This window comes from Stegostoma tigrinum, chromosome 17, assembly GCF_030684315.1.
Source record: "Stegostoma tigrinum isolate sSteTig4 chromosome 17, sSteTig4.hap1, whole genome shotgun sequence".
Taxonomy (NCBI): Eukaryota; Metazoa; Chordata; class Chondrichthyes; order Orectolobiformes; family Stegostomatidae; genus Stegostoma; species Stegostoma tigrinum.
The window spans coordinates 59,117,094-59,135,735 of record NC_081370.1 but is presented as its reverse complement, the minus strand read 5'-3'; the positions used below and the strand labels follow the sequence as shown (position 1 = coordinate 59,135,735).

Below are 18,642 nucleotides of genomic sequence, written 5' to 3'. Positions count from 1 at the left end.
ACCCAGATACTTTTGCATAAGGCTTTTGCTCAAAAATGGAAACTCATTTCTTTGGTGAAAAAAGGCTTACCTTTTTTAAAGGCTTAAGATTTCCTAATTGACCATTTCTCCAATTTACGATTAACAAGCAGAAATGATCAGTGAGTGAACGCAAAATAGTTAAGAGCGAGATAATTTAATAACTATTTTAGTGTGTTAGAATTGAGCATGTTTGGTCTGTTGATAGACTCCAATAATCTACAGTAAATACAAAATGCTAAACAAAGATCTGGTAAGAACAAGGTATCACAAACTAATGCAGTGAATGCTATGTGCAGTGTTGGTTAGTAGGCTGCATGCATATTACTGGATTCTGTGAATTAAGTTGCAGTATCTCAGCTCTGTGGTTATTCCGTTATTTCAATGGATACCTCAGTCTTATGTTTGTTTTCTTCCTTGCACATGTAACCAGGTAGCTCCATATGCAGATATAGATGTAGATTTTATCCATGATTGGTCAATAGATTTTTTACTTTAATTTTACTGGGTTCCTGATGCTCCTGCCCATCCTCAATATGATTTTAAGGCTATGAGGCTATATCTCTACTCTTCATGTCGTCACAAAACATTGAACCCAGCTTTCTAAATGGTCCCACTTGTTCAATTTGAGCCAAGACCAATAGCCTGAGAAGCTGCAGACACAGATGCCACCTTTCTGTATGGATCTATGGCTCTCTGACTGTTTCTCATTCCTTCAAGGATGTTGGAACATGAAAATATGAATCACAGAATTTGGGTTATTTAGTCCCTTTAAAAAGTTGAGTTGCTGATTTAGAAAATTGTTCAGCAAGATGACATTGTAAGAAGGCATTCCAGGTATCTGCAAAGGACCTGTTAGATGGAGTGTGGGACGTCTATAGTTATCAGTAGTCAATCTAATCGCATGTTCGTTGAGACCACTAATACATTTTGCTGAAAATTGAGCATTCATTATGTTGGTTATGTTTGCTGCCTAGCTTTGTGTGCATACTCTGATGTGGAATTATAGAGTGACATTTTTAAGGGTAAGCATTTTAGGTCATTAATAGTTCAGAAAGGGTTCATAGAGAAAAAAATGTTTTGGTATTCATTTTATGATTTATTTTGTCTGATAGTAAACTTCATCTTGTTGCATGTTGTTTAGTTAAGACCCATTCTGTCTGTTAAGTGATTGTTTAAATAGCTATAATAAATGCCACTAAAATTTCAAGAGCAAATAAAATTACTTTGATGTATGTAATTCAAGAACTATTCTAATCGTGTCCTGTTCGTGTAGCTCTGACCACTTAGAATATACATTTAATAATTAAATCCCCATAGCAAATTATGTACTCATTTCCCTTCTGTTAATAATTGGTTTGCAACTTACTACTGCCAGTTCCTCATTGCTGCAAATAAATTCCAGAAAGCTTCCCAATTTTTCACAACACTGTGGAAACTAAATCTTCATTTGTCCAAAAGCGAAATACGGCTGATGCTGGAAATCTGAAGTAAAATCAGAAAATGATGCAGATGCTGAGCAGATCAGGCAGTATCTTTGAAGCAAGAAACGGAATTAAGGTTGAATAAACTCTTGATTTTCTCTGCACCGATGCTACTTAAGCTGCTGAGTATTTCTACCACTTTCTGCTTTTATTTTGTCAAGCTCGCTTGCTCGCAGCCACTCTCACCATTGGCATTTTGTAGAATTTATTCATCAAATAGATTTTTTACTTTGTTCAAAATTAAAATTAGCTTGTTGTCTTCTCTTCTTTTTTTCCCTGTGCTTGCACACTTCATGGCAGGTTTATGAGGTAAGTATAACCTTGTACTTGCAGATCACCTTAAATCTAGCATGACATAATAAACCCTTGGTACAGCACAGAAATCAGGAAACAGTTAAAAAGAGAAGTTCTTGCCAACTTCCCTCTGTGTTTGCCTGATGATGTGCCCACTTCTGTACTGCTGTGGCAATAATACTTACTTCAGCATGCCTTAATTATCACATCATAATTTCAGATGAGTATTTCACACAGATATTTCATAAATGTTAAGTTATTCCTCAAGGATACTGTTGTGTACTATGTGGCATGTAATAAACTTTTAATATGAGCCGCTTTGAAGTGTTACAGTGGAACCCAAGAAGCCTTTTTATTGGGTGTGGAATATGTCAGACTCCCCTTCTTTAGAGGATGGATTGTTAGAACAGGTCCTCTTTGTGAAGAAGTGCAAACAAATGAAAAGGAGGAAATAACTTCGTACTCCATAGCATTAAACATAAGGCGTATATGTCAGCTGGTTATCTTGTGGTATCTCCTGAGTGGTGTGATGTAACAAAGTCAAAGAAACATGAAATAATGGTGAGAAAGTGAATGAAGTTGAGTGTCATCGTCAGCTTGTTGGTTAATGGAAAGATTTTGGAGCAGTTTGATCATTTAATGTAGAATAATATTTGGAAAAATAGTTTTAAATGATAACTTTTTGAATACTTTTTATGATATTTAAACCTTAACCTTATAATTGATTTGGTTTCTTTCTATTCATTCAGGGGATGTGGGCCGTGCCTGCATTTATTGCTTATCCCAAGTTGCTATGGTGAAGTTGGTGATGAGCATTCTTCTTGAACGAGTTAATTAACTCGTGATTAGCATTTCTTCCTCTAATAAAGACAACAAAGTTAGATGAGTGCAGATTTTTTTTAAAGGCAGGGAGGTCAATTTTATCCTTAGAATAGAGAGGGTGGGAATGGGTTTGGCTGGTGATGAGGGGCGGGTTGGGTTGTGGCATGGGGTACAGGTCCACACAATGGGTAAGTCAGATGGCAAGGTTTCTGAGGCCAGGAATGAGTCTCCTGCCTGGAAAGGCTCTTGAGGAGGCCCCAGGAAAGTGTGGGTGGTCATGCATGGCCTAAGGCTTTAGACCACGATTGCCCAGTTACCATCCAGCAGACAAGCAAAATAGAGTCAACCTTTTTTTTGTCAGATTAATGTCGCCAATGAGACATATTTCTGTAGTGTTTGGATACATTTAAGTCTTTGCTGACTTTGATCCTCACCCAGAAACAACACAAAAGTCAGTGTTGTTGCTGTGAAGCTATATGTCGGTGAGTAAGGCTTAACCGGACTCTAAACTATAAAACCGGAATTTCTAAATCCCGGTCTCAACTGAATACTTTGTACTTTCCCGTAAGTACACGTTTGAAAGTTTTTGGCCACGTGAGAAGAGAACTTGGTGTTGGTGTGTGAAGATCCGTGTCTATTTTGCGAAGCGTACCTTCTGGCTGTCCCAGTGGGTGGACAATATCAATCACAATGCATCCTTATGTATCTTCAGTACTGGTCTTCATTTCCACTCTGGCTTCTGGAGTGAATTTTCTCTGATTCATATGTAAATCCAGGCATTATTAATGTTGCAATTCATTTCAGTGTTGCCGTTTTCAATGCTTCTTGTTTGTTTGGAGTGTGCTGTAATGTGCTTCTCATTCTGATGTGTTTTCTTTTGGTTGCCTGTCTAATATTCTAACCCAGTGTGAACTTTCAGAGGGATTTAACCTACTCACCTTGGGGAAAATAATGGTGAAATGTGCTTCACCCATGTTATGATCAGAATTATCAGAAAAGGTTGTCACACAAAGTGAAAAATTCTTTGAAATAAGTCGTTAAGGTTGAAGTGTGGTCCACTTTAATAATGGAACAAGCCAATGTGAGATTCGAACTTAATTCTTTTCTCCCAGGTTACAGTACAAAACAAGCTCTTGAAGGAACATCTTTCTTGTGATATTCTGGTTTATAAAGTTATGGTTTTAAGCAATATCTTAATATGAGGTTGGACTCAAGGCAATCTTGTTGCAAGTACAATTGTGTTCTTTAAGAAACATTTAGACGGGTACACAAATGTGTTAGGCGTGGTGGGATATAGACCAACTGCACGTAAAATGGGACTAGTTTCAATTGCAAAAACTGGGTGACATGGGCAAGTTGGGTCAAAGGGCCTGTTTCCGTGCTGTGGGCATCTATGGCTCTATGATTCTGTGTTGAAGACATTATCACTTTTTATGCCATGTACTGAATCAGGTTTTAGTTGCTCGGCGAATCTCCTTGTAGCCACATCATATCAGCAGGCGATTGGTGGCAAGCCTGAGAATGGTTCTTGACATGGTTCATCTGTGATTTCCACTGATGTGGAAGCAGGAGATTGAAACCTGTTCTCCTTTTTGCCATGCTCCCTGTAACTGGCTGATGCAAGAGAGGGAGAGGTATCTTTGCCCATGCCAGAGAGCCTCCTGTAAGCATATTACAATGTATGTAATATCTGTATGAAGATCTTCACAAATGTATTTCCTTCCAAATACACACTTTACATCCTTTTTAAATATTTGTCTTGTTTAGTTAAGAAGTTCCTTCAAGCAAGCATTTGGCAAAAAGAAGTCTCCTAAATCAGCTTCATCTCATTCGGATATTGAAGAAATGAATACTCCCGATTCTTCCTTACCTTCATCCCCCAAGTTTGCTCATAATGGATCTACTCCCACAACCCCATTGATGAGAACATCGCACTCCAACTCACTGTACGTAGACTTTTACTTACCATAGGTATGCAAACACTCAGATGGTTTGCGACTGTGGTTCAGATGTGTATTCCTGATGGAGGACTATGCAGCAATGGGTAACTGTAACATGTGGACCAATAATTGAGGTTCCATAGGGTATACATTATAGGTTTAATCCATAAGATACAAGCTCCACATAACCATTCAAGCAACAAGTTGATGCAGTCAATCTCACCAAATTGTACCGTACAGCCATTGTCCCCAACTCCTCATTGACCAGCTTTGGCTGTGCCTTGTCTTCTGAAGAAGACAGTGTGACATTAAGGAACTCCAGCAAAATTGAAATCAGTTGGTATCAGGGAGTTAAATAGGAAGGTAGCACAGTAATGTCAACGGACCAGTAATCAAGAGATCCAGGCTAGTAGGAATTTAAGTTCAATTAATAACATTTGGAATTGACAGCTAGTGGCCATGAAATAGACATAAAAAATCTCAGCTAATTCATTGCTGCCGTTCAGCGACTAAACTTACCTACCCTGTGAAATGCCTAAAAAGTCTCTCAGCTAAAGGGCATCAAATGTTTTCCTTGCCTGTGATAACCACATCCCATTACTCAAAGGAAGATGGTTGTGACTGTTGGAGGTCAATCACCTTAGCCCGAGGACATCTCTGAAGGAGTTCCATGACCTTTCCTGTAACAAAAGGCCAGAAGTGAGAAATTTCACTAATAATTGCACAATGACCAGTGCTGTAATGATGCAGATACTGTCTGAATTTGCGAGACCTCACTAACATTCAGTCTTGGGTTAATAAGTGGCAAGTCGTATTCATGACACACAAGTGTCAAGCAATGACCTCCAACAAAAAAATCTAGCCATTTCCTTGTTGATGTTCAATGACACTACCAATTCTGAATCCTTCAACAGTTCCTGGAGGCTATCATTGACCAGTGGTAAATACAATGGCAACAAGAGGAGGTCAGTGACTTAGAATTCTGTAGCCAATAACTCACTCCCTGACTCCTTAATGTCTGTCCACTGTGAACAAGAAATATCTTCAGGAATGCTGCCCTCTTGTCAGGATGAGCACAGCTCCATTTACACGTGAGAAACTTGACACAAAGAGCTTCAGTGGAAGTCCTCTCCATTAGGTTCACTGGGAACTGAAGAAATATGTTTGAACTGCACTTGAAACCTGTGTTTTAATTCAGTTTATTTCTCTTATTTATAATCACTTATGTGTGTTTTACTGTCAAAGATATAACAGATATGATACATAATTATTCACACAGATTAAATATTGAGTTGCGCCAGAGCAAACACCATGTTGTTAACCATTTTAATCTTTTAAAAATTTGCCTATTCACTATTAAAGAAAATTACTCTTTCTCAATTGATGATCATACTGTTCCAATGACTTCTTAATCTTAAGCATAGTTTACTCATTTACTGAGGAACTCTATTTGCCTTCAGTGTACTGTATATTCTGTAGTATACTATAGACGGAATATCGTGGGCTTGATTCTGATCATGCTGCAGCATAAATGAGATACAGGCAGAAAGTTTGACCTATCCTGTGTCACAAAGAGCTCTGAGGCCAGTCTCTCTTTCAATCCTCATTTTTAACAGCCGCATTCTGCTTTATAAACTGCAAAATTGAATAAATGCACTGATTAAGGAATGATGACTTACCATTGCATATTGGTTTCCTGTTGAATTGTTAGGCAGTACACGTATCATGGGCTAGATTTTACAGGCTGAGGTGGCCTGGTTAAAAAAAAGGACATTTTTGCCATTGGCAAACATTTGCTCAACAATCCTGAGAGAAAGAAAACACAGTGCCTTTGTCTTACGGACAGAAAGTCGCTGTCATACTCTGCCCCAATTTCACATCAGCAAAATAGGTGGCAGCATTGGCTGGTTCTTTTCTCAGGGCAGTTAACTGCCAGCTGCTATCTAACTGGTCGATTTTCCATGGCAACACTTGTATCAATCTAGTTACGTGACCACTATGCCATCATCTCCCCCTATTTATTATGAAGTGCAGAAAGCCCAGGGTGAGAGCTTTTGCCAATTTGTGATGCATTTTAGTTTTCCATTCACAAACGTAATACTAACGTTTAAGAATATGTTTGCATATTAAGTAAATTTCAAATCTATCATTTTGTGCCTGCAAGATGTTTTGTTAGTTGCCTTTGTTATATCAGGGAGTTGTTATGGAAGGGTCGCTGAGTGAACAGATTAATAATGGTCCCTAGTGGTTTTTGCCTCCCTTTCGACTTGTCTCCCAAGCAGTATCTCTGAATGTATCGACGGTGAGGCTGAGACCATTATTCAGCTGCGTGGTGAGCTGAGAGAAAAAGAGATGAAGTTAACAGACATTCGACTTGAAGCACTGAGTTCTGCTCACCAACTCGATCAACTGCGTGAGGCCATGAATAGGATGCAGGTGAGCAGACTTGTCTTCTGGTTTTCTTGAAAGTGAGCTTGTGTATAATTTAACTTGGCCAAGAATATATGTTTCAAATAGCTCTTGATCTCCTAAATGCTGAGGTGACTGACTGCCTTTGATATTTGGAATCAATCCAGTTGTCTTCTCTAACCTTGTCCAGGGCCTCTGGATCAAAATGTTCCTTAGCCAAATTATAGTTGTGGCACGCAATGTGAGGGGGTGTGGGTTACCTCTTTGTGATGATTTGCATTAGTGCCTGAAGCTGTTTTGGGTCACTCCAGGCCAAGGTTTGCACAGGGAGGATAGCAACATTCACCAAGCAGGATCACACAGCCCACTCTTATACATGGGTCAGGATTTGACTCAGCTTTTGGGTATCTGTCCTTTCAATTTAGATCACACTACATTGTGGGGAAAGCTGTATGTTTAAAATGAACACCTTTTCTCTGAAATTACTTACATTAAAACGCCATGAAGGGAAGCAAAATGTGAATATATAACATTCACCTGTAACAGGTACTAAATAACATCTGTTTTAACCCTGTATGTACAAGATTATATATTTAAAATGATGCGTTACTGGACTGTGGATTCAGCAGTAGTATTGCTGCCTAGGAGTTTTTTTTCTCCTAAAATATTGCCCTCTACAGGTGCCTGGTTGTACACGGACCAGAAACCATTTACTACCTTGCCCATTTGTGAGCTGAAACAGAGACCGCTCATGTGCTATTTGACACAGGAAGTATTACAGCAGAGCTTACTCCTGTTGTGTTCTGATCTTCGCTCTGTCCTAGCAGCTGAGCAGGACTAGGGCATCTTTACCCTTCTCTTGCCCAATTAAGCGCAGTTGGATCTCCCTGAGTTTGTTAGTTCAAGCCTGTGTTTGAAGAACAGCTCCCAGGGCCGAATGGCCTCCTCCTGCTCCTAGTCTCTATGTTGAAGTTGCTGAGATGTGCAAAACTCACTCGGCACAAACTGGGTTTGAATATGGAAATTACAGTTAAGAGTGTCTCACTGACACGGCATCCAGCTCATTTGCCTCTGTCATGAGATCAGTGCATGTGAGGTTCAGCATGCAATCCATTATTGCTCATTGAGAATGACATCTGATCAGCTCTGTAACTGCAGCTAAATATTTTTTAAGTGATTTCCTAGATTTTTACCTCCCACATCTCCACCTCAGATTTCATTTTATCTCTTGATAAGTTTTTAGATGTGGAATTACACAACAGCTTGAGTCCTGGTCCCCTTGTCCTGTGTAGATTCACTTAGACCTGTTCTTCTTCCCCACAACCCTCTCTATTCAAGGCTGCAAAGCCCAACAGAGAAGTTTTTTTGTGAGAAACTGAGCCATTTGCATTGCTCCAGCGTGGCTAAGTAAGCCCTTCAAGAATGCATTTGCATTCTGCAACCAAGAGCTGAACAACCAATGTAGTAACATAGGCCCGAAACGTCAGCTTTTGTGCTCCTAAGATGCTGCTTGGCCTGCTGTGTTCATCCAGCTCCACACTTTGTTATCTTGGATTCTCCATCATCTGCAGTTCCCATTATCTCTAGTAACTTTTGAAGTTTAATAATGATGGGCTCTTGCAGCCATGGATACCAATTGAGGAGAACAGTTCGATAAAATTAGAAACAAACTGCAGATAATGGAAACCTGAAACAAGAACAGAAACTGCTGAAGAAACCCAGCAGATCTGGCAGCATTTGTGGAGAGAGAAAAACAGAATCCAGTGTGCCTCTTATTCCAAAAAAGTTTCAGAGGAGAATACTTCTGTTGGTTTTCAAAATTGGGCCTCTTAATACCCACCTGGGGGCAACATCTGAAAGGCTCCAATTGGAGCATTCAGCTCAACACTGCAGATTCAGCTTAGGCCAAGTAGAGTGTTTCTACTACACCTCTGTCCAGTGATTCAAACTTGTACTAAGGACTTATGAAAGGTGTCAATTATTTAAACCATAAAGTTCTTGAAACGATTTGAACAGCACAGTTGCCTGGAAGTTATAACACAAGAGGTGAACATTAGGCCCCTTTGCTTTGCTGCGATCTGCAGTAAAATTGCTCCTATTGTGGTAATCTTTTAAAAGATGCTTAAATGTTGGGGGAAGAGAAAGCTGTCCTTATTGTTGATCCTGCAGTCTGTTTCACATGTGGTGTGCCTGGAGTTGATCCAGAAATGCAAAAGCAATATTCTGGAGACCAGCCAACCTTTTTTGCCTGTTCATGCATAGGACAAACTCCAAGTGGAAAGGTGACGTTATTATATGCAGGTCATCAGAGAGCTGTGTGTGTGAAATAATTTGTCCAGAGGATACTTGGAAAGCCCATTATTCAGCAGAGACCATGTTTGGCCAGATGTTGCTGCAGCTGTTCTTTGGTGGGTGGACTGTGATAGATATTGAGATTTTTTTCTCTCGCCAAAAGGAATGCACAACAACAGGGATGTCTTACGGCTGGATGTGTTTGCATTTCTGTTATTCACCCAAGACAGCAACCAGGTGAATAAATTGGGTGCTGCAGTGACCAATGGATCTTGAAACAAAACAGCACTCGTTGCTAATTTGGACTCTCCCATCAGCTTATTGATGATTGGCCTGGGGATGCTAGGTTAAACCTTGCTGAGCAACATCTACCAGCAAACATTCTTTGAATGAAACAATGGGAAACACAGGAAGTCACAGATAAGGTCCTTGTGACCAAATTCATCTGTTGAATTAGATGAAGGATTGTAGATGTTTGAAATCTGAAACAAAAACGGAAATTGCGGGGAAAACTCAGCAGCTCTGGCAGCATCTGTGCAGAGAAAGCAGAATTCAGATTTCACATCCAGGGACCCATCTTCAGAATATTTTGAATGCTAGGCTTTCACCCTCCATGAAAAGAATGGTCATTCAGCTAATGGTGGGGGGGGTGGGGGTGTGGTGCAGGGGGAGGGTGACCACATGCTCCAGAAAACTGAATTCACTAAACAACAGAAATAAATGGTTTGGGTGCTGGTCACATTATGTGGAACTTGAAGTCAATTTTCTTTCTAAATGGAATAATGTTGATGGGATCATGTTGAACAGTTTCCCAATTGTCCCAAACAATAATCATTTGTTATTTGTCCAGCAGATTAGTCTGCCAAAAGTTAATCATAGGGGATGAGCATTAAATAGAAATACAGAGAATCCCTGCAGTGCTGTAACAGGTCATTTGGCCCATCGAGTCCACACAACCCCTCCAAACAGCATCCCACCCAGATCCACCCCATTCCTGGAACCCTGAATTACCCGCAGCTAATCCCTGGACACTATGGGCAATTTAGCATGGCCAGTTCACCTAATCTGCACATCTTTAGACTGGAGGTAGAAACCAGAGCACCCAGGAGGGAACACATGCAGGCACGGGGAGAACGTGCAAACTCCATCACAGTCACCTGAGGGTGGGGTTGAAGCCGGGCCACTGGTACTTTGAGGCAACAGTGCTAACCATCAAACCTAGTGAGTTTTGAGAAGATTTGTAGCTCAGGTTGAGGTCCTGGATGTGAGATTGCTCGCTGAGCTGGAAGGTTCATTTTCAGACGTTTTGTCACCTTTTTTTTATTTGAAAAAATATACTTTATTCGTAAGATGTACAAAAAATAAAACATATTTATACACCTACCCAGTCATGCAAGCCGCTCCAGGTTACCCAGGGGGTACGTACACCAACTAAAATTGGAAAAAAAAACAAAGCAAAGAAAATATCCCGGCAGTCGTCACCCCGCACACTCCCAGTTGGCCCCCTGACCAGATGGGGAAGGCGCCGGCTGGGCCCAGTTACCAGATAGGGCCGTTTTTTCTATTCTGGACAAGGGGTTTCATACCGTGGTCTTTCCCCACCGCGCCTTGGCGGCGGCTGCCCCAAGCTTTAGCGCGTCCCTCAGCATGTAGTCATGGACCTTGGAGTGCGTCAGTCTGCAACACTCAGTCAGGGTCAGTTCTTTCAGCTGGCAGACCAGCAAGTTGTGGGCAGACCAAAGAGCGTCTTTCACCGCATTGATGGTCCTCCAGGCACAGTTGATGTTGGTCTCTGTGTGCGTCCCGGGAAACAGCCCGTAGAGCACGGATTCCCGCGTCACAGAGCTGCTCGGGATGAACCTCGACAAATACTACTGCATCCCCCTCCAGACCTCCTGCGCATAGGCACACTCCAGAAGGAGGTGATCGACAGCCTCGTCCCCCCGGCAGCCGCCTCGAGAGCAGCGTGCGGTGGCGCAGAGATTCCAGGCATGCATAAAGGATCTCACTGGCAGAGCCCCTCTCACCACCAGCCAAGCAATGTCCTTGTGCTTGTTTGAAAGTTCTGGCGATGAGGCATTCTGCCAAACGACTTTGGCAGCCTGCGTGGGGAACCACACGACGGGATCCACCCTCTCCTTTTCCCAAAGGGTCTCGAGGATACTACGTGCTGACCACTGCCTGATGGCCTTGTGGTCAAAGGTGTTTCCCTTCAAAAATTTCTCCACGAAGGACAGGTGGTACGGGACGGTCCAACTACTCGGAGCGTTCCACGGCAACGAGGCCAGGCCCATCCTTCGCAACACCGGGGACAGGTAGAACCTCAGTAAGTAGTGACACTTGGTGTTTGCGTACTGAGGATCTATGCATAGCTTGATGCAGCCGCACACAAAGGTAGCCGTCAGGGCGAGGGTGGCATTCGGTACACCCTTTCCCCAATTTTCCAGGTCTTTGTACATGGTGTCCCTGCAGACCCGGTCCATCCTCGACCCCCAAATGAAGTGGAAGATGGTCCGGGTGACCGCAGCGGCACAGGTCCAGGTAATAGGCCAGGCCTGCGCCACATACAACAGTACCGAAAGCCCCTCGCACCTGACAACCAGGTTCTTACCCGCGATGGAGAGAGACCGGAGCGTCCACCTGCCCAGCTTCTGCTTCAATTTGGTGATACGCTCCTCCCAAGTCTTAGTGCATGCCCCAGCTCCACCAAATCAAACACCCAGCACCTTCAGGTAGTCTGTCCTGACGGTGAAGGGGATGATGAAGGAGCGGTCGTCCCAGTTCCCGAAGAACATGACCTCGCTCTTACCCCTATTGACTTTGGCACCCAAGGCCAGTTCAAACTGGCCGCAGATGTCCAACAGTCTACTCGCCGACCGACGATCGGTGCAGAAGACGGCAACATGGTCCATGTACAGGGAGGTCTTGACCTGAAGGCCTCCGCTGCCTGGGATAGTCACGCCCTTCAGGCTCACATCCTTCCTGATAGATGCGGCGAAGGGCTCCACACAGCACACGAACAAGGTAGGAGAGAGCGGGCAGCCCTGCCTGACTCCAGATCTGACAGGAAAACTGTCCTATTGCCACCCGTTGATCGAGACTGCGCTAACGATGTTGGCGTAGAGAAGCTGGATCCAATTGCGGATGCCCTCCCCGAACCCCAATTTGGAGAGGACGTCCCTCATGTAAGCATGAGAGACCCTGTCGAAGGCCTTCTGCTGGTCCAGGCTGACGAGGCAGGTGTCCACCCGCCTGTCCTGTATGTAGGCAATCGTATCCCTGATGAGCGCGAGGCTCTCAGCGATCTTCCTGCCCGGCACAGCACAGGTTTGGTCAGGGTGAATCACCGACTCCAGGACAGACCTGACCCGGTTGGCTATGACCTTGGCCAGGATTTTGTAGTCCACGTTCAATAGTGAAATGGGATGCCAATTCTTAATTTCTTCCCTGTCCCCCTTCCTCTTGTAGATGAGGGTGATGATGCCCTTCCTCATGGACTTGCACATTTCCCCTGCCCGAAGCGCACTATCGTACACCTCCAGCAGGTCCTGGCCGACCAGGTCCCACAGAGCGGAATACAGCTCGGCCGGTAAGCCGTTGCTCCCGGGAGTCCTATTCCTCTCCAAGGACTTGAGGGCTCTGGTCAGCTCGTCCAGGGATATCGGCCGGTCCAGCCACTCCCTCGTGCCGTCGTCTAAGACCTCCGTGATAGATGACAGGAACGACTCGGAGGCCGTGCTGTCCGTGGGCTTCGTGTCGTACAGTCCAGCATAGAAGGATCTGCTGATCCTCGAAATGTCGGGCCGAGACGACATCACCGAGCCGTCGTCCTCCTTCAGCCGGCTAAGCACAGAACTCTTTGTGCACCTTCTGCAAGAAGAAACGCGAGCACGTCTCGTCCTGCTCCACGGAGCGGACCCTGGACCGGAAGATTATCCTGGAGGCCTCCGTGGCGAAGAGCGAGGCTTGCTGGCCCCTCACCTCACGTAGGTCCTCCGTGACATCGACCCCCATCAACTGCAGAAGGAGCAGGTTCTGCACCCTTTTCTGGAGTCGCAACAGCTTTCCCCGCCTCTCTCTCGCCTTCCGAACACCCTTGAGGACAAAGGACCTCTTGATGTTCTCCTTCACCGTCTCCCACCAGTCACCCGGAGACTCAAAGAGGGGTTTCACGGTTCTCCAACCGGCGTACTCCCTCTTAAGCTCCTCGACGTTCTCTGGGGTCAACAGAGTCGTGTTGAGTTTCCACGTTCCCTTGCCGGCCGGCTGGTCATCCTGTAAGTGACAGTCGGCCAGCAGGAGGCAGTGGTCAGAGAAGAACATCGGCTCGACACCAGTGGACCTGACCGAGAACGTCCGTGACACAAACAGGAAGTCTATCCTTGAGCGGATAGACCCGTCTGGCCGCGACCAGGTGTACCTCCACTGCGCTCCGTCTGCAGGGGTGCTGAAGACGTCGAGCAGCTTGGCGTCCTTCACCGTGCCCATCAGGAATCTGGACGTGACGTCCAGTTGAATCCCCCCACCCGCTGTCCCCACACCGGATCTTCCATCTGCATCGATGATGCAGTTGAAGTCTCCGCCTAGGATGACCGGCCTGGACGTAGCCAGCAGGGGTGGAAGACGCTGCAGGACGGCCAACCGCTCACTCCGTACCGCTGGGGCGTACACGTTGATCAGCCTCAGGGGAGCATTCCTGTAGGTGACGTCAGCCACTAGGAGGCGCCCCCCCATCACCTCCTGAACTTGAGTGATGGTGAAGTCACGCCCCCGCAGCAGAATAGCCAGGCCTGAGGAGCCACAGTCGTCACCCCCCGACCAGATGGGAGGCCCACAGGTCCAGGCGCCGAACCATTTCCCGTACCTGCCGAGGTGCGGTATCCCGCACTCCTGCAGAAACAGGAGGTCCACCTTGATGGTGGTCAGGTAGGCCAACGTGGACACACATCTTACGGTGGACTTGACGCTGCGCACATTAATGCTCGCAACTCGTACCCCCATTGTAGGCAGTGACTGCAGTACCCTCCCCAAGTCCAAGGTCCAGCCCCTCCATCTGTCCCTTCATGCCCATTGCCCGGGCTAACTGTTGGATGCTCTCCGGGCCCAGGAAACCGTCCATGCTGCCTTCCGCGTGGCATCCCCTCGTCGGGGGTGCGGAGGCAGGAGGGTCTGGCTCCGGGTCAGGCTGGGGATGCGCTGTTTCCTCCTTCCCGCCTGCAAGTCCCGGGGGGCCCTCCAGTGCCCCAGCGGCACTTGACTGGTTGTCGGAGGGAGCCTCAGGACGCCTCCCGTCACCTGGAAGCGGGGTGCTGCTTTCCTTCTTCCTTGAGATCTTTAACTTCTGCTTCGGGTGGGCCCTCTCTGAATCCCCCCCGTCAGAGGAGCTCTTATAGCCCCCCTGTAGCTGCCTCTTCCCGCCTGATGGTTGCGGTTCCTGGGCCCGTCGACGCACCTTCCTCCTTGCGTTCCGAACCATCGTCCACACCCCTGGGTCGCCTGTTGCCGCCTCCATCGACTCCGGGTTGTTGGGGGGGAGTGGAGCCTGCAGGGGCGCTTTGCTGACCTTGGGCCCATCCTGCGGGGCTGGGCCCTCCTGCACGACCTGGCCCTCCTGCACATTAGTGGGGTCCTTGCTGGGCCCTGGTGCCTTCCTCTCCTCCGGGGGGTGCTGGCCCCGCATTGCCCCTGCCAGCGACCTGGGCGTAGGTGGTCCCCTGCTGCGGGCATGCCCTATAGAAGTGGCCCGCTTCCCTGCAAAGGTTGCAGCTTCTCTCTCGTGGGCAATCCTTTGCAAGGTGTACCTCCTCCCTGCAGTTCCTGCAGATGGTGGCTTTGCAGTCGGCCGCCACGTGACCTGACCTACCACAGGCATGGCAGACTTTAGGTTGCCCTGCATAGGTCAGGTAGCCCTTGCTCCCGCCGATCGCGAAGCTGGACGGTGGGTGTACGACGTTCCCGTCCGCGCCCATCCTCAGCGTCACCTTGACCCTCTTACTGGTCCAGATGCCAAAGGGGTCCATGATGTCAGTTAGGTCCCCTTCCACCTTCACATACCTTCCGAGGAAGGTCAGGACATCAACTGCTGGCACATGCGGGTTGCACATGTGTACAGTCACCATACGGCTCCTCTGTGCTGGCATCACAAACAGTGGGACAGCGGTCAATACAGAGAGGGGGCCGTCACCTCCTTTCTCCTTGAAAACCTCCAGGAAGCGCTCGCAAAGCTTGGCACTCCGGAAGATCACGTCGTAAAAACCTCCTCCAGGGAAACCCTGCAGGCAGTAAATGTCCGCAGCAGCAAACCCACAACAGTCCAACAGGACCCTCTTCATGAAGAAGGTGCGGTCCACAGGTGCACCTTCATCCACCTTCTTTACGGAAACACGGATGGTGTTCCGGACCCCCTGACCTGGGGCACGAGCACTTGCCGCAGCCATCGTTGCAGGTTGGCTGCTCCCCTGAACCAGCGTTAGGCCGAAGCCAGCATTAAGATCCACTCGTCGCAAGGGTGCACAGCCAACCCGACGTCCTCCTTTCACCCCCAAGACAGCACTCTCCTCCTCTTGGTCCACAAGAGAGTGGGTCTTTATTTTGTTCCAGATGTAAGCTGGTTCACTGAGCTTGAAGGTTCGTTCCCAGACGTTTCGTCACCATTCTAGGTAACATCAACATTGAGCCTCCGACAAAGCACTGGTGTTATGTCCCGCTTTCTATTTATCTGTGTAGGTTTCCTTGGGTGGGTGATGTCATTTCCTGCATGGGTGATGTCGTTTCCTGTTCTTTTTCTCAGGGGATGGTAGATTGGCTCCAAATCAAATCAAACACATTGATTTGGAGCCAATCTACCATCCTTTGAGAAAAAGAACAGGAAACGACATCACCAATGCAGGAAATGACATCACCCACCCAAGGAAACCTAACCAGATAAATAGAAAGCGGGACATAACACCAGCGCTTCGATGGCGGCATGTTACCTAGAATGGTGACGAAACGTCTGAAAATGAATCTTCTAGCTCAGCGAGCAATCTCACATCCATCAAACTTAGTGCTGTTAACCATTGGCACAATTTAATAATTTAACCATTTCACATAATTTAACATAAAGTTCACAATCTGGTGTCTAATCGTATTTACTTGTGTAAATATATCCTAATAATGACATTATTCAAAAATGCAGCATTCCAGTATCAATATACAATCTTATTACAAGATAAGTGATAAGATTAGAGCAAAGAAATCAAGCTGCATGAGGCACATATGAGAAACTGGAATGAGGATGCAACCAGATAGCAGTGATCTCAGAGAATGGCAGAGCAGGCTTGAGGGGCTGAATGGCCAACTCGTCCAGTTCCTTATGTTTAAAGGAACAGAGAAGAGGCTTTCACACTGATGTTTGTCTGTGAATTCAAAAGTGCAAGCCTATTGTTCTAACAATGTCAGAATGTTCCAGTTAGAGCTTAATTAGATATTTACTTTCCCGAATAAAGATAAAATACGGCAGATGCTGAAAATCTGAATCAAATATGGAAAACGCTGGAGAAACACAGCAGGTCTGGCAGCATCCGTGGATAGAGAAGAAGAAGTCATAACAGACTTGAAACATTAACTCGGTTTCTCTCTATCTCTCTCTCTCTCTCTCCATCACCCCCCTCTCTCTCCACAGACGTTGTTAGACCGGCTGAGTTTCTTCAGCATTCTCTGTGTTTGATTCAGATTTCCTTTCTTAACATTGGTAAATTTACAAAAAAATAAACTTCAACAACTTCGCTCACAATGTTACTTATTCATGGTGACCTGTTACTTTAATCAATCTGATTTATTTTGAAACAATAATGTGGAAATATAATTCACATTGGATAGCGTCATTGGTGCAATGGACACTTTTTTGATGTTGTAATGATAAATTGTCCTGTGCAACTTTCAGAATGCGGTGGCAGTTCTAACGAATCAATAACATTTCCCCCAGTGATGGTTTGGTTTATTGTGCTCAAGTATGTCAGTTAGATACCAGTTTTCCAGAGATAATTTTTACAGGCCCTGCACAAGCAGCTAATAAATAGTTACGGCAAATTAAAAGTGTCAGACAGCAGTGCAAGCTGTGGTAGCGTTCCTGTCTCTGAGCTGTAAGGTCTGGGGTTTGCATCCACTCATGGGATTGAGTAGACAAATTGAGGTGAATCTTCAAGTGCAGTGTTGAGGGAATGCAGCAGTTTTGGAGATGTCATCTTTCAGACGAGATATTAAGTTACTGAGATGTTATACATGTGGTGAATTTAAAAGACCCATTGTCTCAATTTTGAAGGAGATGAAATGAGTTATCCCCACTATTCTGGTCAATAATTATCCATCAATCAATATCACAAAGAGAAAGCAAATTTTCTGGTCATTATCGCTTTGCTGTTTGTGGAAATTTGGTATGCATCCTAAATTGCAATCGTAACTAAACTTTAAAAAAAAACTTAAACAGAAATTGCCGGAAAAGCTCAGCAGGTCTGACAGCATCTATGCGGAAAAATCAGAGCTAACGTTTCGGGTCCAGTGATCCTTCTTCTGAGTTTATCAGATGCTGCCAGACCTGCTGAGCTTTTCTAGCAATTTCTGTTCTTGTTTCTGATTTATAGCATCCTCAGTTCTTTCGGGTCTTATTTTTAAAAGAACTTATTTGGCTATGAGGTGCTTAGTGATGACCTTGGTCACAAAGGACACTATATGGGTTGCTTTTGACCAGCACAGACCCAATGGGCTAAAGGGCCTTTTGTGTACTGTGGACCTCCATGACTGTAAGCAGTCTGTTTCTTTTTATGGTGTCCTCGAAAATGCTTCGAGTGTTCACTGATATAAGTGGGAAACCAAAGTGTCTGTTTAATGTAGAGCTGGATGAACACAGCAGACCCTTTATCAGAAAAGGGTCTAGGCCCGAAACGTCAGCTTTTGTGCTCCTCTGATGCTGCTTGGCCTGCTGTGTTCATCCAGCTCCACAGTTCATTATCTCAGATTCTCCAGCATCTGCAGTTCCCATTGTGTCTGTTCAATGTAAGGTCTTTTGCATGATTATAATCAGTCTAACTTGTTTTAATGTGGAAATCTTCTTCCCTCCTAGACTGAAATTGAAAAGCTGAAGGCAGAGAATGATCGCTTGAAGTCTGAAACCCAAGGCAGCTGTAGTCGTACCCAGTCGCAGCTCTCCATCTCTTCATCCCCTCGTCAGTCACTTGGCCTTTCCCAACACAGCCTCAATCTGACCGAGTCCACCAGTCTTGGTATGCAACTCAAAAATAGCCAGAAGGAACACAAAGTGTCGTAATGTGTTAACTCTGTTTCTGCCTCTCAGATGCTGCCAGTTCTGCTGAGTTTCTCCAGCATTTTGTTTTTGAGTCAGATTG

At 45.5% G+C, this 18,642-nt stretch overlaps 1 protein-coding gene across 4 annotated transcripts in view; it reads left to right on the top strand.

Annotated features, from left to right (window-relative positions):
• nav2a (neuron navigator 2a) overlaps nt 1-18,642 on the top strand; it is a 566,581-nt gene that overhangs the window by 518,721 nt on the left and 29,218 nt on the right. For all 4 annotated transcript variants that reach the window (XM_059652190.1, XM_059652189.1, XM_059652188.1 and 1 more), the window contains 3 exons: nt 4,386-4,564; nt 6,841-6,994; nt 18,360-18,519. In XM_059652190.1, the coding sequence (XP_059508173.1) occupies nt 4,386-4,564; nt 6,841-6,994; nt 18,360-18,519 (493 nt within the window). The remainder of the gene's footprint in view (nt 1-4,385; nt 4,565-6,840; nt 6,995-18,359; nt 18,520-18,642) is intronic.